Source organism: Odocoileus virginianus, chromosome 1 (assembly GCF_023699985.2).
Source record: "Odocoileus virginianus isolate 20LAN1187 ecotype Illinois chromosome 1, Ovbor_1.2, whole genome shotgun sequence".
In the NCBI taxonomy this organism is placed as follows: domain Eukaryota; kingdom Metazoa; phylum Chordata; class Mammalia; order Artiodactyla; family Cervidae; genus Odocoileus; species Odocoileus virginianus.
In genome coordinates this window covers 15,054,872-15,076,958 of record NC_069674.1, presented here as the reverse complement: position 1 = coordinate 15,076,958, position 22,087 = coordinate 15,054,872, and the positions used below count along the sequence as shown (strand labels likewise).

General features: G+C 45.4%; 1 protein-coding gene across 4 annotated transcripts in view; it reads left to right on the top strand.

Annotated features, from left to right (window-relative positions):
- The window catches only part of TBXAS1 (thromboxane A synthase 1), a 163,503-nt gene that overhangs the window by 94,326 nt on the left and 47,090 nt on the right, over positions 1 to 22,087 (top strand). For all 4 annotated transcript variants that reach the window (XM_070464989.1, XM_070464998.1, XM_020899413.2 and 1 more), the window contains 4 exons: positions 6,043 to 6,131; positions 8,098 to 8,246; positions 9,893 to 10,023; positions 14,925 to 15,239. In XM_070464989.1, the coding sequence (XP_070321090.1) occupies positions 6,043 to 6,131; positions 8,098 to 8,246; positions 9,893 to 10,023; positions 14,925 to 15,239 (684 nt within the window). The remainder of the gene's footprint in view (positions 1 to 6,042; positions 6,132 to 8,097; positions 8,247 to 9,892; positions 10,024 to 14,924; positions 15,240 to 22,087) is intronic.

The window sequence follows — 22,087 nt, the reverse complement described above, 5'->3', positions numbered from 1 at the left end:
AGATGCCAGGCATCCAAACAGTCTGGGAGCATAGGACTGTTCCAGAGGAAGACACTTGGGGTATTCAAAACCTTTTACACATTTGTTCTTAATCTTTGACACAAATTTTCAACATAAATATCATTATTCCCATTTTGCAGATGACTAAATAGACTGACTAAGGTTAAATGATTTGCCCAAGGTCACACAACTAGAAAGGGCCAAGGAGAGGAAACCTATTCATTGGTTTTGAGTGTTTTCTCTCCCCAGGTCAAGTGTATTTAACAACTTCAGAGTCTTAGCCTCAAGAAGACCTCTCTACCTCTTGGAATTAACTCTATTGTGCTCTGTCTACACCTTGAATCACAATTCCTCAGACTCAGTCCATAAAGATACCATTTGTTTTTCACTGGGCAATTGAATAATGCTGTAAACGCCAGATGAGTAAGGACTTCCTTCCTTGTGGAATTTCCTTCCCAGACTGATGATGGTGCTTTGCCCTTGATGACTAGTAAGCTAAGCAGCCATATACTCAGCATCACCTTATAATAAAGATAGCCAATGTGAGAGGTGAGAGAAGGAGAATGGGAAATTTTCCCCCAGGCTTGGCTGCTGGACGATAACCCTTCCCCCCAAATCATTCTTTAAAAAATTAATAACATTAATATTTTATCTGATTGTAAATATAACATGTATGCTTTATGAAGAAATGTGAGATAAACAAAAATAGGAAGCATTCATTATCCTACAAAGAAGATGAAACAGAACAACCAAATGAGAGTCTTTTGTTCAGATCTGTGAGATGATAGCATTGTATGTTCATCTGTGCCTGTGTGTTTGCACAAGCCACCTAGGCCTGCTTGTCTGCAAATCTAGGGAAAGAACTGTGGGGTTTGTGGATTGTATAAAGATGATTGCAAGCCCAGCAAAGAGAGCTTTTGTTTGTATGCAACTCGTGTAAGAGTAAATATTCCATAACTGCTCGGGTACAGGCAAGGAAGAAAACCTGAAATGATGGCTATTGGCGAACAGACAGATTATGCTCCACTGTCTTATAATATTTTCTCCGCACTGTTTTTTAAAACATTTTTCGTATTACATGCCCCATCTCATATCACATTAACCTAAATAAAAATGTCATTATCCATTCAGTTCGACAGACAGCAGGCAGAGTATGGTAGAAATTACAATCACGCCAGCTGACAACAAAGCATTCTAATCATGAGCAGACAGAAGAACCGAGGGTAGGCAGCCGGTCCAGCCCCCATTTTGCACCGTCCAGGCATACGACTGGGGTCAACAAGGGGAGACCCTTCTTTATACACAGGACACGCTTCTGAAGAGTTGCATGTAGATCAAATTTCAAGTTGCGTCCCTGTTTTGTTGCATTAAGGAAGCTTCTAGCTTGATATCTAAAGAGACTTCCTTTCAAATGGCATTTTTCTTTTTACCATGTTACTATTCCTCTGAAATAAATCGAAAAGATATTTTGGCATAAGAATTTATATTAAAGCACAGTTCACTTGAACTACTAATTTTATTAAAATAATGGAAGGAAAGGTGGTCAGTGAGCCAGTCATAGGAATGTGGCTTAGACAGTATTGAGTTCTCCATCATTAAGTGAGTCTGAGATTTACTGAGAGTAACAGCCTAGAGGCTATTAGAAGTGACCCCTTGGCCCATACTTTTGTACTAATGGATTATTAAATTGATGGTTTGTGAAAATTTAGAAAAGAATGCAGTAGTTGTAAGAGTCCGCTCATAATTACCAAGATAGTAATTCAGAATAGTCATCCTCATTTCTTTTCTCCCTTTCTTTCTTTCTCTCTCACTGTCTCTCTTTTTTTTTCCTTTTGTTTAGTGGACTTCAGGATAGATAGATGAGATAAATTACATTTCTGTTTTGGCAAGTCACTTGACAAAGTCTTTCTATGCTAACAGTGATAAGATGGTGCCTGACAGAACCTTTATTTAGGTTCATGCACAGTTGGCCAAAGAGCTGGAAACAGTGATACTGACCAATTCCATGGCTGCTGAAAGTAGAGGGCCATAGCTCTGTGTCTGATCCTGCGTATACAGTGACAAACCAAAGGCTTACAAGGCACACTGACCAACCTTCAAATGGAACAAAGAAGGAATAGCCAAGGATACAGGAGATGAGTTTTGAATGCGTGAGTACACCCCTGGTCCACCCATGCCTAGTACAATCAACCAGCACTCTAAACCCTTATGGCTCGATGAGCAGAAAATTCTTCCCTAGCTTTCCTCTACAAATGCTCCCTCCAAGAGTCTCTGCAGTAGGGAACACAGGAAGGGTCTCGGATACTCTGCCATCTCTCCACTGGGTGTGTAGGTGTGTTGTGCTTTAAATATATACTCCTTGACCTGTTGCCTGGCTGCCCACAGGTTCCTGCACTGAGGAACCCATGCAATCCTGAGCTCAGACCAGCTCGCTCACTCTCACTCAACAGAGGTGCCCTTCTGCTTCTCTGACTATCCCCCACGGACAGTAGGGAGGCCCCTGGGGACACAGCACTTTCATTACACCCCAGACCATGTAGGGCTGGCTTGGAGGAAGTTACGGGAAGGAGGGGTCCAACAAGACCGTGTGCCGCTCCAACCTTGGGCAGCAGCAACCCAGGCTGGCCCCCTACCAGGCCTCTCCAATCACCTGACTGTCTCAGGGCAGGGAAGAAATGGCTCTGCTCAGAACAGATGGCAGGACAACTTTCTACAGAGGTACATGTTAGGTAAATGTAAAGCCTTTCTAATGAATGGACACAAGCGTCAAAAAACCAACTGCACCTGATGATGACTCATGGAAAGAAAATTTGTGGTTTTCGTTGACCTGAACCTCAGTATTTGCCTGTGTTATGTATCTTCAGTCAACACATACCTGGCTTTGCAACTGACATGCAGGGAAGTGATCTCTTCATGACTTACGGGACTGCACCTGAGGTGCTGCTCCATTTATAGGACTGCCTTTCAGGAGTGAAGTGAAGTCGCTCAGTGGTGTCCAACTCTTTGCGGCCCCATGGACTGTAGCCTACCAGGATCCTCAGTCCATGGGATCTTCCAGGCAAGAATACTGGAGTGGGTTGCCATTTCCTTCTCCAGAGGATCTTCCTGACCCAGGGATTGAAGCCAGGTCTCCCGCATTGTAGGCAGACGCTTTACCATCTGAGCTACCAGGGAAGCCTTTCAGGAGTGATGCTGATTAAAAGAGAGAGAGAGAAGTAAGAGTGAAGAGTGTAGGCAAACTATGTGGTGCCCAGAGTAGCTGAAGCACTAGGGAATGATGGTCCAGCAGATGCTGAGGGGTGAGGGTCAAAACTTGCTGTCCAGGTATCTGAAGCATCCAGGTGGCTCACTGGTAAAGAATCCACCTACCAACGCAGGAGACGCAGGATTGACCCCTGGGTTGGGAAGATCCCCCTGAGGAGGAAATGGCAACCCACTCCAGTATTCTTGCTGGGAAAATCCCATGGACAGAGGAGCTGATGGGCGATAGTCCAAGTTCAAGTTCAGTCACTCAGTCGTGTCTGATTCTTTGTGACCCCCTGGACTGCAGCATGCCAGGCTTCCCTGTCCATCACCAATTCTCGGAGCTTGCTCAAACTCATGTCCATTCAGTCGGTGATGCCATACAACCATCTCATCCTTTCTCATCCCCTTCTCCTTCTGCCCTCAATCTTTTCCAGCATCAGGGTCTTTTCCAGTCAGTCAATTCTTTGCATAAGGCAGCCAAAGTATTGGAGTTTCAGCTTCAACATCAGTCCTTCCAATGAATATTCAGGACTGATTTTCTTTAGGATGGACTGGTTGGATCTCCTTGCAGTCCAAGGGACTCTCAAGAGTCTTCTCCAACATCACAGTTCAAAAGCATCAATTCTTCAGTGCTCAGCTTTCTTTGTGGTCCAACTCTCACATCCACACATGACTACTGGAAAAACCATAACTTTGAATAGATGTATCTTTGTTGGCAAAGTAATGTTTCTGCTTTTTAATATGCTTTCTAGGTTGGTCATAACTTTTCTTCCAAGGAGCAAGTGTCTTCTAATTTCATGGCTGTGGTCACCATCTGCAGTGATTTTGGAGCCCAAGAAAATAATGTTTCTCACTGTCTCCATTGTTTCCCCATCTATTTGCCATGAAGTGATGGGACCAGATGCCATGATCTTAGTTTTCTAAATGTTGACTTTTAAGCCAACTTTTTCACTCTCCTCTTTCACTTTCATCAAGAGGCTCTTTGGTTCCTCTTCGCTTTCTGCCATAAGGGTGGTATCATCTGCATATCTGAGGTTATTGATATTTCTCCCAGAAATCTTGATTCCAATTTGTGTTTCATCCAGCCCAGCATTTCACATGATGTATTCTGCATATAAGTTAAATAAGCAGGGTGACAATATACAGCCTTGACATACTCCTTTCCTGATTTGGAACTAGTCTGTTGTTCCATGTCCAGTTCTAACTGTTGCTTCTTGACATGCATACAGATTTCTCAGGAGACAGGTCATGTGGTCTGGTATTCCCATCTCTTTAAGATGGGCTATAGTCCATGGGGTAACAAAGAGTCAGACACGACTATGTACACACACACATGAAAGAAGAAAGAAATGAAACCAGCCAGGGGTTGTTAGAGGGAGTCAGATTCTGCCTCAGTACAACAATATACCTTCTAACAAATAGATTAACATTTTACAACCTTTCCCAGTGCCTCAAGCCTTAACTGAACAGTGGTTTTATATAATCATTAAAACTCATTCATTCATTCAACGAATTACTATGTACCAAGTGCTGTTCTAAGTGCTGAGGATACAAAAATGAACAAACAGACAAAAATCTCCCCTGATCTCAGAAAGTGAATATTTTAGTGTCAAAAATGTAAAATCTAAACATAAGCAACATTTCAAAGGAAGTTTTCCATAAGAAATACTCAAAACACTAGACCACAGCATGTTGTTTTAGCTATGGTGTCAGTCCTGATTGTGACCTGGTTCAAAGGATTCCCTCTGATGTTTCCAACTTGGCTTTTCAGAAATACAGGAGAAAATAAAAGGTCATGTGGGTGTCCATTGGGTTCCACAAAGAATTCCACTCACTGAAGTCAGACTTTTAGGGTCAATGTGGTGGGCAGCCAAAATGAGAACTAAATTTGTTGAAGCCAGATCATAGTGACATGAAAGTTCATAATCCCTACCATTCTTTCTGTGTGTATGTTAGGTATTTTCCATAAGAAAGATATTTTAGTATTCAAAAAAGAAATTCAGGGGACTTCCCTGGCAGTCCAGCAGCTGAGAATCCGCCTTCCAATGGAGGGGACGGTGGGTTGGGTTCCTAGTCTGGGAACCAAGACCCCACATGCTGCAAGGCAACTATGCCCATGTGCTGCAACTGGAGAAAGCCTGTGCACCACAACAAAGACCTAGCACAGCCGAAAAAACAAGAGAGAAATTCAGCAGTAGTCCTGGATATCAAAGGCCTCTTGAAATTGAGGGTTCCCTATATTCGAAGTTTTTAAACAGCTTAAGCAGAAATGAATAACCATCCATTCACATGCTCTAAAAATGATTTTTGTATTGAATAAGCAGTAGAAAGGGATGAACCTTAGGTTCCTCTCAGGACTGAGATTCTACATTCTAGTGGAAGATCTAAAGTATAATTGGAATCAAGCAAACATGGATTTGGGCTAATTCCCGAGTTAGTACATACGGATTGTGGTCTATTTACTCTCTAATGCTAACCAAATGTCAGAAAACTCAGTGCTGATTCTCATTTCTAAGCATGTAATGATCATTTTTATAATTATTTCACAGTATTTACTCTAAATCCTTTCTCCTTTTTGCTTTTTAAAAAAAAACAGATTGAGCTAAAATAGGCATTTACAGCGATTGTATTTTACAATATTCGTGAATTTTATATCTTATTCTCAGTTACCCTAAAGTTACATCAAAATGATAACCATTTTCCCAGGAAGCACCATACATAACCTCTTCATTTGCTGCTAATTTAGGTGTGCTCCCTGCATGGTGTCCTAATTGCACCTTTGTTATCTGTTCTCAGATGACTCCTTTAATCAGCCAGGCCTGCGAAGTGCTCCTGGCTCACCTAGGGCGTTACGCACAATCTGGGGAGGCTTTTGACATCCAGAGGTAAGGGCACTGTGTGGCTATATTATAGATGAGAAATCATATTTTTAAACGGCTGCTTCTTGCAACTCTACATAATTGCTGAACAATTACCTTGGGACCAACAAACTATGGAAATGCTTAAAAGCTCCAAAAAGTGTGGGTGGACTAAGAAGAAGAAATGAAACCCATGGAAAATGTGAAGCAAATACAAATAAAGCCCCAGGGGCTGTGACTTGTGCAGGGAACCCTGAGTGGGTGTGTTTTGTGGGGGAGATTTGCCCTCTGACCTCTGTAGACCCAGGAGTGAGCAAGATATGTCTGCGCAGAAAGGACAGGGTCTGGGGGGGTGCAGTCCATGCAGTTTTAATTCAAGAAAAACTGTGCCCCTCCGCCCCTAGCCTGAAAGTCATGACTTAGCAGTGGAGCCTCAGTTTAAACAACTGATTGTCTGGCTTTTTGCCTAATTGACCTCTGCTAAATTATGGTTTATATCAGATTAAGAGTCACACAGCAGATCAGCCAGAAGCCAGCTCGCTCTCATTATCAATGTTAATAAAATCATAACATAATCATCACCAGCATTTACATTCTACCATATTGTTTACAAAATTCTCTCCTCCACATTCTCTCTGGTCATGACATGCATGAGCTGGGAGTTGGGTGCTCAGTTGGTCCAGCAGCCATAAAAGCAAAGTTAATAACTCTTAAAACCTTTACATCTTCCATGTTTAGGATCAGATGAAATCACATTCAGCAGTCGCATTGTTGTTTTTGCTGTCACTGGGAAATGTGTAATCAATTGTAGAGACGTTCTCAGTAAAAGAGGTCAAAATAAAATGCGTCATCTGGAGATGTCAGGTAGTCCTTAATGATAAGTGGTTACAGAATTTATGAAGAAGAGGAACTAAGGGTGTACCTATGTCAAGCCACAAAAATAGACCCTTTCAATAGCAAAGGATATGAATTCCCAGCTGTTAGCCTTTTGAGAAGCAACCTAAGTACCCCTACAAAGAAAACCAAAAAAGGTTATTCTCTTAGAGCTTAAAATGGCCATTTGAGGGGCAGGTTTCCTAGAGCCTAAGAGGTTAATTTTTCTGGAGCTACTGATAGACACTTTTCCTTCTGTTTGTTTCTAAAGTGCAATGTGTGTTTCCTGTAATAATATACATATGTTCGTGAAACTGCTCCCAAAGTTTGTCTTGTGTTTATTTGAGTGTAAAGGGGCCCTGGTTTTTTTTTTTTTATCTGTTGCTCTGATGAAAACTGTAAAACAATTAGGAGGAAGAGGGAGACAGAGTTAATAAGACTAGACAATCAGCTTGCTATTAATAATTTCATCAATCACAACTTGGTCTATCTACATCAGTCAATCGTTAGACACTGGCCTTGGAAGGGCTCTGCACAGCTTTGGAGTAAAGCACATAGACTCTGGGCCAAGTGTTTTCCCTCCTTCATGGGGAGGAAAAAGTAAAGTGTATTTCTTGGTATTTGACTTTGTCAGGATGACCCCATCTTTGTCTAGATCAGCTCCCTGTTACGTATTTATGTCTCCCCTTGAATGGGCTTCCCAGGTGGCTCAGTGGATAAAGAATCTGTCTGCAATGCAGAAACCTCAGGAGACCTGGGTTTGATCCCTGGGTGGGGAAGATCCCCTGGAGAAGGGAATGGCCACCCACTCCAGTATCCTTGCCTGGAGAATCCCATGGACAGAGGAGCCTGGCGGGCTACAGTCCATGGGGTCACAGAGTCAGACACGACTGAAATGACTGAACACACACACACACTCCCCTTGAATTCTGCTGTCACCCTCCCAGGATCTCACTCTGATGTGGTAGGGGGGAGGGTTCCTCTCCTACCAGCCCACTCCAGATCTGCTGGAGCCCCACTTTGAACAGGTAGATGGTGGAGTCGTGCACTCTGGGAGGAAGTGGATGGGGAGGCCAGTGGCCACCTCCTTCCTGAACACAAATGGATCCCTCCCCTGTAGGACCTACTGCTGCTACACCACAGATGTGGTGGCCAGTGTCGCCTTCGGCACCGAAGTGGACTCCCAGGAGGCTCCTGAGCACCCCTTCGTGGAGCACTGCAGGCGCTTCTTTGCATCCTCTATCCCCAAACCTCTCCTGGTTTTACTCTGTAAGTAAAAAAAAGTAAAAAAAAAAAAAAAAAAAGCAGTCGGCAGCTGCTGCCGACCGGGGTAAACTGGGCAAGTTGGGCAGACCCCGTGGCACCCCAGTGGCCTCGGGTAGCTTCGGGGCTCCACCCCAGACACCAGGAAAAGGGCACTCGGGGTGACTCTGAGTCACCCTGTGGAGTCTGCCCTGCAGAGCCCTGGTCTCCCTGGAGATGCACAGGCTCCTCTGCACCAACCTGGGGCCACTTAGCCACACAGGCAGGCCTGGCCCAGCTCACCGTCCCCGCAGCGAGCACGGCCGCAGTGCACGGGGCTGAGAGGCCTGCTGCACTGCCTCTGCTAGAGCCTGTTTTCACCCCGTGAGGAAGGCATTCTCCTCCCCACTTCACAGATGAGAAAACTGAGGCTGGAAAGGCAGAGCCAAGACGGGAACCTAAAACCTTTCATTTTCTAGGACATATTCCTCCCCTCCAGCAAAACCCTCTTTAGAACACCACTCTGCTTGAAGTCCAACACATAGTGAACGAGAAACCAAGTGATGGGTGACTAGCAGATTACCCAATGGTAAGGAGACCGGTCCATTTATCTTATTTCTATTTTAGAAGTGAGTGTTTACCCTCTGGCCAATTCCAGTGTCTTCTTGCTTTTATGGAAGCACTGCAGTGTTGTTATTATGGTTATTGATTATTGCCATAAGTCCAAACCATTCTGCTGGGCTGGTAAATTCTATTTCCTTCCTTGGTCAGTTTCATTCCCATTTCTGAGTCAATTTCTGTGGAAGCCCCTGTCACCTCCATCTGCTCTGCACTGATACTGTATAGCAGTTGTCGCTATGGCAGTCAAAGCACAGAGGGTTACCCCTCACCCTCTATACCCCAGGGGAACTGGCTCCCCTTGCCATCAACCACAGGGCATCATGTGCACTGCAGGGCACATGGGTCCACTTCCCATGGTGGCTGCCACTCCAAGCCCTCCCTCCCTGCTGTGTCATTTTGGTGCAGGCCCCTGCTCTTGAAAATGGGCAGAGCCTGTTGAGACATGTATGGATCAGAAGGGTCCTTTCCCCCAACTCCCGCGTGTGCCTGTGCACGGGAGACCCTCCATGATTGCTGAGGATCTGAACTGAGCCACGCTCCCCAGGGACAGGCTTGGCCCCCATGGTTCAAGCTATCATCCAGGAGGGAATAAGTGGCAGCTCTGGGGAAAATGATCCAAAGGAAAAAACAAAAAATGCAAATGACCAGAAAGTTAAAAAAGGAGATCGGCTTCTACCACTTGCTAAGACTTGAAACATGGCCTGCAATCTCTTCTTTCCTGATGAAATACACAAACCTTGGACCCTCCTATCTAGGTCTAGGGAAATTAACTTATAAACATGAGACTGGCTGCTTGAGGGCCAGATGGAAGTGGGCCCTCAAGTGAAGCCCCACTTCCATCGTAAAGACGTTTATCGAGCGCTTACTTCATGCAAGGAAGAGTGAGGAGTCCAGAGGTAGAACCCTGCTCTGAGCAGTGGCAATTCAGAGGGGAAGACAGGCCTTCAAAAGACTAATTCAAGGCCAGGGCTTGCTTCCTGGCAACAGGCATCTAATAGCCCCGGTTTATTCTCACCCTCTTTTCAATGCCACTTTTGTTTTTCTCTTTCAAGTATCATTTCCATCCATAATGGTCCCACTGGCCCGGATTTTGCCCAATAAGAACCAAGATGAACTGAATGGCTTTTTTAACAAACTCATTAGGAATGTGATTGCCTTGCGGGACCAGCAAGCAGCCGAAGAGGTAACGTATTTTAATAGGACACGGCGTTGAAATGGAATAGAAGCTAATTTGGCATCGCTGTCTGCTTTCTCTCCCTCCCCTCCCAGCCCCACACACTCACGCCATGCTGTCCTTCAGTGGCCTAGCACTTAGAGCTTGCCGGGCGGCCAAGAGAGAGAAGGCGGGTGGGAGGCGGGGAGGCAGAGGAGGAACAAAAAAGGAGAGAGAGGTGAAAGCAGGCAGGAAGGACGGCGGGGAGCAGCAGCCCAGAGCAATCTGTCCACCCTCTGACCCAGGGGAGTAGAATTAAAGCTGCCCTCCCCTCAAGCTCACAGGCCGCCTTATTTCAAGCATCACCCCCAGCACAGGTTATGGCCACCCCAGAGAATTTTCTAGATAAATCTGCCCACATGTGCTTTTCATCACTATATTCTTTATATTGAAAAACAGCAAGATGGAGCGTTACAGCATGAACAGCATCGTTTTGAGAGGGGAGTTCAGGCAGCTGTCACCAATCCCACAAACCCTCTCTGCATGGAGGGATGGAGGGTGTTACGGCAAAAGGCATGGCTGAGGGCCCTCACGTGCTTCACTGAGAGCTAGAAATTTCTTTCCCCTTTGTGACTATTCCCTACGCTTGGACACGTAGGAATCGAGTAAATATTTGTTGATTGAACTTGGCTGAAAATAGAAATAGGAATGTTCAGTGTTAAGGAAAATAGTTTCAATATTGGATATGCTCGTGCATGTATAATGCTATTCTTTATGGGCCTTACTCTAGTCAAGAAAATTGCTGAAAAGGAAAAAAACAGGGCTGAAATGTCTCTTCCTGAATTGGCTTGCATAAGATGTAGCTTTAAAAGTGTTTTCTCGGGCTTCCTGGGGTGCTCAGTGGTAAAGAATCCGCCTGCCAATGCAGGGGATGTGGGTTCCATCCCTGGTCCGGAAAGATTCCACATGCCACGAAGCAGCTCAGCCAGTGCGCCACAACTATCAAGCCTGTGTCCCAAAGCCTGGGAGCTGCAATTACTGAGCCCAAGTGCCCCAACTCCTGAAGCCCCTGTGTGCTAGAGCGTGCGCTCTGCAACAAGAGAAGGCACCACAATGAGAAACCTGCCTATCCCAACTAGAGAGTAGCCCCTACTCGCTACAACTACAGAAAAGCCCACACAGCAACAAAGACCCAGAACAACCAAACTTAAAAATAAATAAAAAGGGACCTTCCCTGGTGGTCTGGTGGTTAAGAATCTGCCTTCCAATGCAAGGGATGCAGGTTTGAACCCTGCTTGAAGAACTAAGATCCCACATTCCACCTGATGACTAAGCCACAATGAAAACCTGACACAGCCAAGTAAACAAACATTTTAAAACACAAATAAATAAAATTATATTTTTAAGGTGTTTTCTCAAAGACTGGGCAGGTCAGAGAGGTTACCAAGGGGAAGATGTGTGGTCCAGTGTCATCATGCTGGCCGAAGATGAGATCAAGGCAGACGCAGTCAGTTAGTGGCCAGTCGCATGGAATAGCCTCTACCTGCCCCAGCTTCACATTCTGGACACTGTGCAGCAAAGGTATCCTTGTCCAGAAGGTGGGGGAAGGTGCAGACAAGCTTGCCCTTTGGCCCATACCACTTGGAACTCAACCTGCCACCCTTAGAAGTGTGAGAAGAATCAGTTCCTGGTGTCCTTGGCCCAGCTCCGCCATCTGAAAGGACAGAACATTCTTATCCAGGTCCATGCTTCTCCAGGGTGAGCCTGGGGAAGGAGGGATGAGCAAAGTCCCGTTTTCAAACCTTAATACTACTGTGAAGGCCTTCCTTCATGCGTGTAAGGTTTGTCACACACCCCTCCTACCCCTAGCCTGAAACCCAATGGTGGTGGAATCAGGCTGAAAATTCTCAAACTGTTGCACCAAATAGCTTGCTAAGAGGTGAAGGGTTATTAAAGATCCAATTACTAGGATTGCCTGAAGCTTTTCCTTTTTTAAACTCAAGAGCTATTTGTTTCAAACAACTAGTTGATCTGAGAAAAACCTCCCAACCATGAATCCAGGACTGCCCGTGTCAAGACAGAGCTATATAGTTACTAAGAAAACTTGCTTTAAACCCATCTAAACTCCGTAGACATTCCATCAAGCAGATGTGTGTTTGCACAGTGGAAAATGCAGCACAGATGTTAAAAGGTAAATATTTTTCTAAGCTCTCGCCAATGGATGGATTAGACACCTACATCTATCAGGGTGCATATTTTTCTTGGATATAACCATAAACCAGCACTGTTGCAGGCCTAAATGGGCAGTGTTCAAATAGCCTCTGTGATACAGTGCAAATAAAAGGAACCCATCAACACTAATGCTCCTCTCCAGCGCACAGGCCCCAGAGAGCCGCCCTTTCCTCTGGCTTCTGGGGTTGGAGGTTAAGACAGATTTCTATAAGGCTCGGCAGCTCTGAAGCAGCCTGGCTGAGGGGGGATGAGAGGAAAGGATGCCAGCTGCAGCTCTGCCCCAGGGTAGACCCAATGAGGTGGATGTGGCTTTGCCCTCCCTTCCCCCATTTTCCTCATGTGACTCCAGCAAAGCCACAAGAAAGCTTCGGGGATTGCAACCATATAGCATCTGAGGAGTTTCAAATGGGTTGGCCAAAAGAGAGCCTGGGATGCTCTGGGGTCCCCGAATGGCATCTGGGAGCTGAGAGAGCTCACCTCCCATTCATGCCATCATGCCTGGCCCCGGGACCAGGGTTAGAGTCTCAGATGTTGCCCAGGCAACAGAAAGGAAGCTGGGGAAAGTCAGCCCTGTGGATGCTGTTTGGGAAGCAGATTGAGCAGGGCCAGGGTGGAAAGAGAGGGGCAAGGGCCATCCTCTCAGCCAATCCCATGCAAGCAGGCTGGCAGTATGTGGGGCCTTGCCTCCCTAAGTCTCAAGATTCTTGTGGCCCACAGGCTGAGCTGGGAGCCCCACTGGAATCTCCACAGAAGACACCTTCCAACCAGTAGAGCTGCAAGGGTGTCATGACCCAAGAGTCTCATGATCTAAGGGGGTCACAACCCAAGGGTCTCATGATCTAAGGGTCTCATGATCCAAGATTCCTGCTCCAAAGCATGCAGTAACAAGTAAATCCAACACAACCTTCCTCAAAATACACTTTGGACACTGCAGGTTTATTAGTATTTGTGGAGTTGTTGATTGCAAACCTAACATGTGCTTGGCCCAATACAGGCATGGGGTAGGGATGGGGGTGAGGGTAGGGCACAGGATCCTGCCCTGGAGATGCAAGCAACCCTGTGTGACCTGACAACCATCTTTGTTGTTGTTGTTGTTGTTGTTGTTTAGTCGCTAAGTCGTATCTGACTCTTTGCGACCCCATGGACTATAGCCTGCCACGCTCCTTTGTTCATGGGATTTCCCAGGTAAGAACACTGGCGTGGGTTGCCATTTCCTTCTTCAAACAACCTCCTTAAAAGATGCTAATGTGTGTGACATAGATTATGGATTCAATAGAAATCCAGAAGCCAAAGAACTGAGAAAATAATGCAAACAAGTCAAGAACTTTGAAATGATCATTTTTTCTCTTGGTGGTTCTAATACTCGCCCTTTTGGTGTTGAGTCCCATAGACTTCAGAACAGAGAGAGAAACCCATCGGTGGTCCTTCATCACATTCAAGAGCTGTTCAAAGATGAGATGTGTCAGGGACACACTTTGTCAACGCTAAAGTGAAAGTCGCTCAGTTGTGTCTAACTCTTTGAGATCCCATGGACTGAATTCTCCAGGCCAGAATACTGGAGTAGGTAGCCAGTTCCTTCTCCAGGAGATCTTACCAACCCAAGGATCGAACCCAGGTCTTCTGCATTGCAGGCAGATTCTTTACCAGCTGAGCTACCAGCTGTGTTAGCACTAAAGTAATACATAAACACTCCATTGTTACACTTAGGGGTAGTATAAATAGAGAGAATCTGCAAACTACTGATAAGGAAGGAGGGGGAAATGGTGAAAAAGCTTTAACTTAAATGGGGCAGGAGATTACTGAGGATAGCAGGGACCCAACCTGAGGAGGATGAGCAAAATGCAGGCTGGAGACTTGGAAGGCAGGCTTCTTCAGATGAGTTCCCTCCCTGGCCCCAGGTCCTGTGAACTCCCTGTTGAGACAAAAACTAGACACGGAAGTCTGCCCTGGAGGGTGGGGTATGAACAATGGAGCACTTACTTTGATTTATATTTTAAATATTTATCTATTTGGCTGCGCCTGGGCAGGCAGGATCCTTAGTTGCGGCATGCAAACTCTTAGTCTCAGCATGTGGGATTTAGTTCCTTGACCAGGGATCGAACCCAGGCCTCCTGCACTGGGAGCGCAGAGTCTTAGCCCCTGGACCACCAGGGAAGTCCCTAATTTAATTCTATATGATGCTCTGATTGCTTTATTATCGGAAAAACCAACCAACCAACAATACAAACGCAGATGAAGGAAAATAATAAAAACCTCCCTGGTTTTCCCAGCTCCCTCAGCTCACCGTGAACTGCTGGGTAGGATGTTGCTAAACATTTTCTACATGTGGACACATGTAATTACAGACATTGTCCAGGTGCCGTTCTTACAGACATGAGGTTCTGCTATACATCCTGTTCAGCAACTTGCTCTCTTTACTTATCAAAGTGGCTTAACAGCTTCCTGAATCAGCCTGGAAGAACGGCCTCATGCTGTATCGGCAGCAACACCGTCTGCTGCTGGCTGTACTCAGTGCCATAATGAGGGGCGCTGGGAGGGTGAGGTCCCAGGTTCCCCCCATCTCAGACAATCCCGCAAAGAAAATCCTTGTTCCTGTGGACTCATTGAAAGCTGCATGTTCTCATCTTCTTTTTGCTGTGAGAGTGCTCTCTTATGTGACTCTAAGGCCCAAATGTGTGTTTTCTTCTTTCCTCCCTTAGAGGCGTAGAGATTTCCTCCAAATGGTCCAGGATGTGCGCCATTCTGCCGCCACCATAGGCGTGGAGAATTTTGATATCGTCCGTCAGGTCTTTTCTGCCACCAAATACCCAGCGAACCCTTCCCAGCGACACCCACCCAGACCCCTGTCCAAGTCTTTGAGTGTGGATGAGGTGGTGGGCCAGGCCTTCATCTTCCTTATCGCCGGCTACGAGATCGTCACCAACACTCTCTCTTTTGCCACCTACCTCCTGGCCACCAACCCTGAGTGCCAAGAGAAGCTTCTGGAAGAGGTGGACCGTTTCAGCAAGAAACATGTGAGTACAGTCATCTGTGTGGCTTTGTGTTCATCAAAGTGAAACTCACTTGCTAAAATCACATTCTAAGTGTATAAGCATGCTGTAGCCCAACTTCTCCATCTCTCTGGGTTAACAAGTAAAATGGAGTACTCAGAACAACATAGAGGAAAAAAAAAAAAGAATTGTCACATGCCTTCATTGCCTGGGATGGTCCATGAACCAAGCCTGGCTCAGGAAAAATGCAGAACCCCAGGCAGTCAGAGGTCAAAGGTCAGGGAAAGGGAAGGAGACCTGATTTCCCAACACTCTGTGGATTCTCCATGCTCAGGGAGGTGGGAGTCAGCCAGAAAATGGGGCCAAGTGGAAGACAGAAGCAGGCCTAAGGACAAGCCAAGTCAACGCAGGAATGGAGATGGGGAGAGTGCTAGGGAAGAGGTCTGGGAATGGAGTGACTGAAACAGGGCTGGATTCTTAGATATTCCTTCTAGATGGGGCTGCTCATTGCTGGACCAGAAGTAAACTTTAGGGTGCAGAGCTTGGCTACTTCTTCACATCATTTTTTCCTGGATGCTTATGTGTGCATTACTTTAACTTATGAGCTGTTAAAGAAAGTCATTTAAAAAATCTGTGCTGTCAAAGGAAGACCACCATAATAGAATCCTTTCTAATACATTCTGATGATGTAAGGACTATTACATTCACAATGTTGGGAGGAGAGCTGTTCCATTGTAGGAACTGTCAGAATTTTTTTTCATATATTGAGTTGAAAACCGATTCCCAGGAAATTCCACTTGCTTATTCCACTGGGGAAAGTATTGGGTTGGCCAAAAAGTTTGGGTTTTTTTGATGCAAGGTTAGCTTTTCTTTTGAAAACTACATTAACTGTGTTGCTAGTTGCCTCAACTTCTGGCTCATTGAGAGCTTGTGGTCAACTTAAAGTCCTGTAATGTTTTGACATCTGCCAAGCCAGGTTTCCCCAGTCCATTGCTTGGACTATTGATTTTCTGAGCCTAGATGCAAGAGTATATATTTATCCTTATTACTGCTCAAGTCAGTCAAAATAATTCTGAATCTTGATTCTGGCATCTGTCATATTATAATTCCTCCAGCTTTGTGTCATCTGGGACTTGCTCAGCTTGTCTCCTATTTCATCCAAGTCATTGATTAAAGTGTTGAACAGGACAAGTCTTCCCTCCAGGTTGACATTGATCTATTAATCAATATTCTTTGGGCAGGGAGTCTCAACAAGTGATGAATTCAAATAATCCTACCACCTCCTACCATCACCCATCTCATCCTATTTCATACATAGTTGTGTTTTTGTTTTCAGTTGAGATGGGGATGGAGGAAGGAACAAAGATGATTGGGATACATTACTGCAAGAGAAAAACAGGGAGCTGAAGGTATATTAGGATGCTATTTGGGGCAGGTGACAAGACCCCAAACCAAACTGACTTAAGAACTAAAAAAAAGGCAGGGAGACGCTTATGAATACAGATAATTGAGCAGCTTAGGAATAGATGATGTTGTTGTTTAGTCACTAAGTTATAGCTGACTTTGTGACCCCATGGACTATATAGCCTGTCAGACTCCTCTGTGCATGGGATTTTCCAGGCAAGAATAATGGAGTGCATTGCCATTCCCTTCTCCAGGGGCTCTTCCTGACCCAGGGATCAAACCTGCTTTTCCTGCATTGACAGGTAGATTCTTTATCACTGAGACACCAGGGAAGTCCAGTAATAGATGTGGCTTCAAACAAATCTTTATCTAGGCTCAAAGATGGGCTCTGGTCCTAGTTTCTCCCCACTTCTTGGCTGGGCTCTCTTCATATTGGTCCCATTCTCAGGTGTTCCCTTCTCTTGAAGCCCCAGGCAACCTGCTGAGAACATCTGGGAGACAGGCTTCCACTCATAACCAAAGGAGAAGAGTCTTTGACCCCAAATTCTCAGCAAGAGTCATTGGGTTCACTCTGGTCAGAATGCTTAGGTCACTGCCCACTCTTGAACAGACTATTGTGGCCAAGAGAACAGGGGCATGGGTGGGCTTAAGTCAATCCACCCTACCCTCAGAGTCAACTGTAGCCAAGTCCTATGACTAAGAACTTGGGAGCGGACACTCCGGCAGTTACTCCAGGAGGTGGTCAAGGCAGAAGAGGCAATCCAGCCCCCTGGTCTCAAATAAACCAGGAGGCAGGTCAAACTAAAGACTTTCACGCATCTGAAGAGTGGTCCGCCATGGAGTGGATGTGGTGGTGGGTTGGAGAGGGGGCAACAGCTCTGAGAGGTAGAAGTCATGACTCACCTTCAGGGAATTTAATTGCCAATTAAAACAATAGTCTATATCTATTACAACAGTACCTCCTTCCAAGTGAAATTCTCCAGGGCAACAGAAGGCAGCACTTGATCGAGTCTAGAATGAGTGATGTCATGCAGAGACCTTGGGGCTCTAGGAGTCTGTCCCACCAGCTACTCTGTAATTCCATCTTGTTATGTTCATCCATCAGGAGAATACAGAGCGGGTTTCCACAGACCTGCATTCAGAGACCTTCGGCACACAACCCCTTACCTCTGAGGTGGCCTAAACTGACCTTGACCTTGAGGAGGGCGATACTATCTCACTTTACCCTGCGCTCCTTCAAATCCCCTCGGCCTAGGATGGGGGCTTCTTTCCTCAGAGAACTACCTCCTATGGGACTGTGCAAAATGTGTGTGTGTGTGTGTGTGTGTGTGTATGCATGCATGTGCATTCATGCTCAGTTGTGTCCAACTCTTTGTGACCTCCATGGGCTGTAGCCCGCCAGGCTCCTCTGTCCGTGAAATTTTCCAGGCAAGAACAGTGGAGTGGTTTGCCATTTCCTTCTCCAGGGGAACTTCCCCACCCAGGGATAGAACCTGCATCTTTTGTGTCCCCTGAATGTTGCCAGTCAAATAAACAGATTTTAGGAGGTATAGTTTCTCAAACTTTAGCATACAGAAAATCATCTAGGAAGTCTGTTAAGATGTAGAGTCTAGGGCCCTTTACACAGAGATTCTCCTTCCATAAGTCTGGGCCAGGGCCAATGAACCCCCATTTTAAATACATGTCCCAGGTGATTTTCATGCAGATGATCTCTGTTTCTACCTTGAGAATATAACCTTTGTACCCAATGCCCTGCTCCAGCTATGCAAACTCCAGGGTCATTTTCTCTCTCCAGGTAACAGCTGGGACTGTCTCTGAAAAATGGGAAGTATATAGAAATGGTCTATAAATCAAATAAATTTGGCAGTCACAATAGTGTTAATAGTTGTATAGCCTTGCACATGGTATACATGCAATAAATATTTTCAGGTTCTCTTTTTTTCTGTTCATTTTTTTTTTCTATAATCAGAGTTCTGTTAATATGGGCCATCTGTCAGAACATGGAAATGCAGATTAGCTGTTCACACATTAGATATTTTCCTGAAAATATTCCTGAAAATTTGCATGTAAAGTAGGACTTGTGATAATTTTCCTGCTGGTTTCCATTCAACAAATATTTTTTGAGTGCCAGTTAATGCCAGAGTCAGGCTCCAGACATTGCACCCAAGAATGTTCTGACCTGGTTCTTCCATAATATCCCTGAGACCCCCACGCATCTCATTAGATGGTCTCCTCTTGTATTTGTCAATGAGATCATTAGATTTGAGCTTTTGAGTTTCTCTTCCCTGAGCCATACTATTTTTTAGCAATGCCCTATGGGAATCCAATGAAATCTATGTTTTCTCCCCATGAAAAAGTCTATGGGCACTGTATCGGGATTCTTTCTGCTGACAGTGACAGAAAATTCAACCCAGGTTGGCTCAGGAAATACATTTACCCATATAACTGAAAACTCCAGCATAAATCTACCTTCAGGTATGGCTTGACACAGGGGCTCAAAGTCTGTCACTGAGACCCAGGTTGTCCTCTCTCCCCTTCTCAGCTCCAATCATGCTGGGCATATGCCATTCTCACACAAGATCTCCCCTAATGGTCTCAAGACAGCTGTATAAACAGTTTGTTTAATAGCCTGAACTAAGTGAAGTATTGATACAAATATGGAATCCTTTTGTGCTTTCCCCCCCAATTCTTTCTTTTTAAAATGCTCTGATAAATCGCCTTCCCTCTCCTAGATGATATCTTAAACAGATTGTAAAGGTTTCCATTCCCTTTGGCATTAAATAGTTCAAAACAGTCTGGTCCAGTTTACAACTTCAGTCTCAGACCCAATCCAATGCTCTTAGCTCAGGATGACCTGTGGTCTGAGGGAGCCGTCTAGGGGAGGGCCCTTGGTCTGTTCTTTCACCCTCCTTCCTCTCCTCCCTCTGATTCCTGGACCTCCATCTCCTCCCAGGAGTGGGCTTCTAACAGATCCTCAAATCCTGTCTACAGGGGGGCATCTGTCAGCCCTTCCCCTGTGTTGCCCTCTGGTATGCAGTGGAAGCAGGCTGTCTCCTGAGACCACCCCTTCCCCACAGCTCCTGACAGAGGAGGGGCTCCTGCCTCACAGCTTCTGGGTGCTGGGGTCTCCTGGTGGCAGCCAACCCTCTTAGTGCTGGCAAGACGCCTTGAGCTGACCCATGATGCCTTGCGCAGAATCTGAGTGGTCACACACCTTGGCAGTACCAACAGGGGCTGCTCCCTCTGTTGTCCCCTCTCTGAGCCCTGACATGTCTCTCCAGTTACTTAGCCTTTGCTCAAATAAACAGAGGTCAAATGAACAACCGTGGCTGCATGGGCAGGTGGCTCCCTGAAGAACCACAGCCAGACTCAGGCAGCTGCCCCACTCTCTAGGTATGGCTCTTTTGGACCCTCTTCCCCTCGCTGCCGTTTGACTCACGACAGGAGAACTCTTCTCTAGGCTGAAGAATCCTTGCTCCGACAAGTCTTCCTTAAATCCCTCTCATCTTTTCATGGGCTGAGGATAGGGACATTCAGTGTGAGAGCCCATTCAACTCCCGCGTGAAGAAAAGTCTCTTTCCTGGGGATCTTAGTGAAAGTCCCGCTGCATCTCACTGACAGAGATTGATTGGGTCACGCGCGCACCTCTCGGCCAATCACCTGGACTCAGGGAAATACGACGCTTTGATTGGCTCAGACCTGGGTCACTCTCCTAGTCCCTGGACGAGGACTCAAATGGAGTCAGTCCCCAAGTGCCCACTACAAGGAACTCACAGTTCCCTGACAGGGGAGGGGCTCCTGCCTCACAGCTTACTAGAGTGGGGTGAATGGCTGCTGGGTGCCAGAAAACAGTGTCCATCCCGGTACCTAGAATCCATGGTTTCCTCCTTTCAAATTACGTGTTCTGCAATCACTCTCACCTTCGTTCTGAGCTTCTAAAAACTAGTTTTCCAGACTTGAAGGTACAAATCCAACAGTGCTCAGTACTGCCAGCTCTTTTGCATTACTAAATGGTGTGTACTCCTAGCAAATGATGTGACCACTTCATACCAAGTGTCTGGTGATGTTCACTTCACAAAGCCAGCCAATGCTTCTTTATTGGTTAGAATGACACCCAGGTTGGCAGTTGGCCTTGTAGTATCCTTTCCCAGTGAAGAGGGGAAATTGTCCGTGGTAAGGTCACTAATACAGGGACTCTCCTTGAACAGATTGAACGTCTGGCAGATATAGGACTACTCCAAGGTCTTCCTTCACTATTGAGGATTATCTTAATACATGTTTTACAATCCACTTATTTACTTTGGTAATACCCTACCTCTCACCATCCTTTTTGATTCAAGTGGCCTTGATTACATCTCTCCTTTCAGGGCAGAGATCTCTGTTCCAGATATAAAACAGCTATGTGTGTGCTCAGTGGCTGTCACGTCTGACTCTTTGGGACCCCATGGATTGTAGCCTGCCAGGCTCCTCTGTTCATGGGATTTCCCAGGCAAGAATACTGGAGTGGATTGCCATTTCCTATTCCAGGGGATCTTCCTGACCCATGGATTGAACCCACGTCTCCTGCATTTCCTATATTAGCAGGTGGATTCTCTACAACTGAGCCAATTGGGAAGCCTGTAATATAGCTACAATCCATTCTCTAATTCATGCCTAGGGCTACTTCTTTCTAGAACATGTATGTTTTCTCCCAAATCATCTGACTTTGGAATCATGTATTTGGCTTCCCCTCCTTTCACAAAATCTTCTTTCTCAAATCACCAATCTCTTGGCGAACTCTTGCTTTCCCCATGTGTTTCCTTATTCATCTTAAAGGGGAGGTACCTTCATTAAATTCAGTAGTGGAGGAGCAGGGAAAAATTTGTACCATTTGGACCACTCATAAAATTGAGAAAACATGCCAATTATTTAATAAGACCTCTGTACTATGGATGCTTCATTGTGTTCTCCAATACCTAATTTTGACAAGGATGAGAGGAGGGGAAAAAAAAAAACTTCTTTCCATATAAATTGTTTTTGCTATAGCTTTAGCACTTTATGTTGAAATTATTGACTTTTGATCTGGCTAAACCATTCTCTTCTATTCTTGTTGGTGCCGGACTGTGCCAGCCAAAATTTATGACCCATTTTCCTTCTGTTTAATTGTTGTTATAAATCTGCTGTGAAGAACCTAGTTGTAAATTTATCACAAATTGGACTAGATTGATATACAGCCTCTCTTTAGGATAATTTGAGCACAGTTATGCCTTAGAAGGAAGGCCAAATTCTTAACTTCTCTTGAGGAGCTGCTTTGTAACCATTATAAATACCTAATTAAAATACAACTTACTCTCTTTTTCTCTTAAGGATAAAAGAGCATTTCATGCTGGGTATTTCAGCTGATTAGCTCATACTGCTAATATGAGCAAGGCTGAGGATTTGTTCCTTGAAGTAGCCAGAGGATCTCAAAGGAAAAAAAGCATATTCTG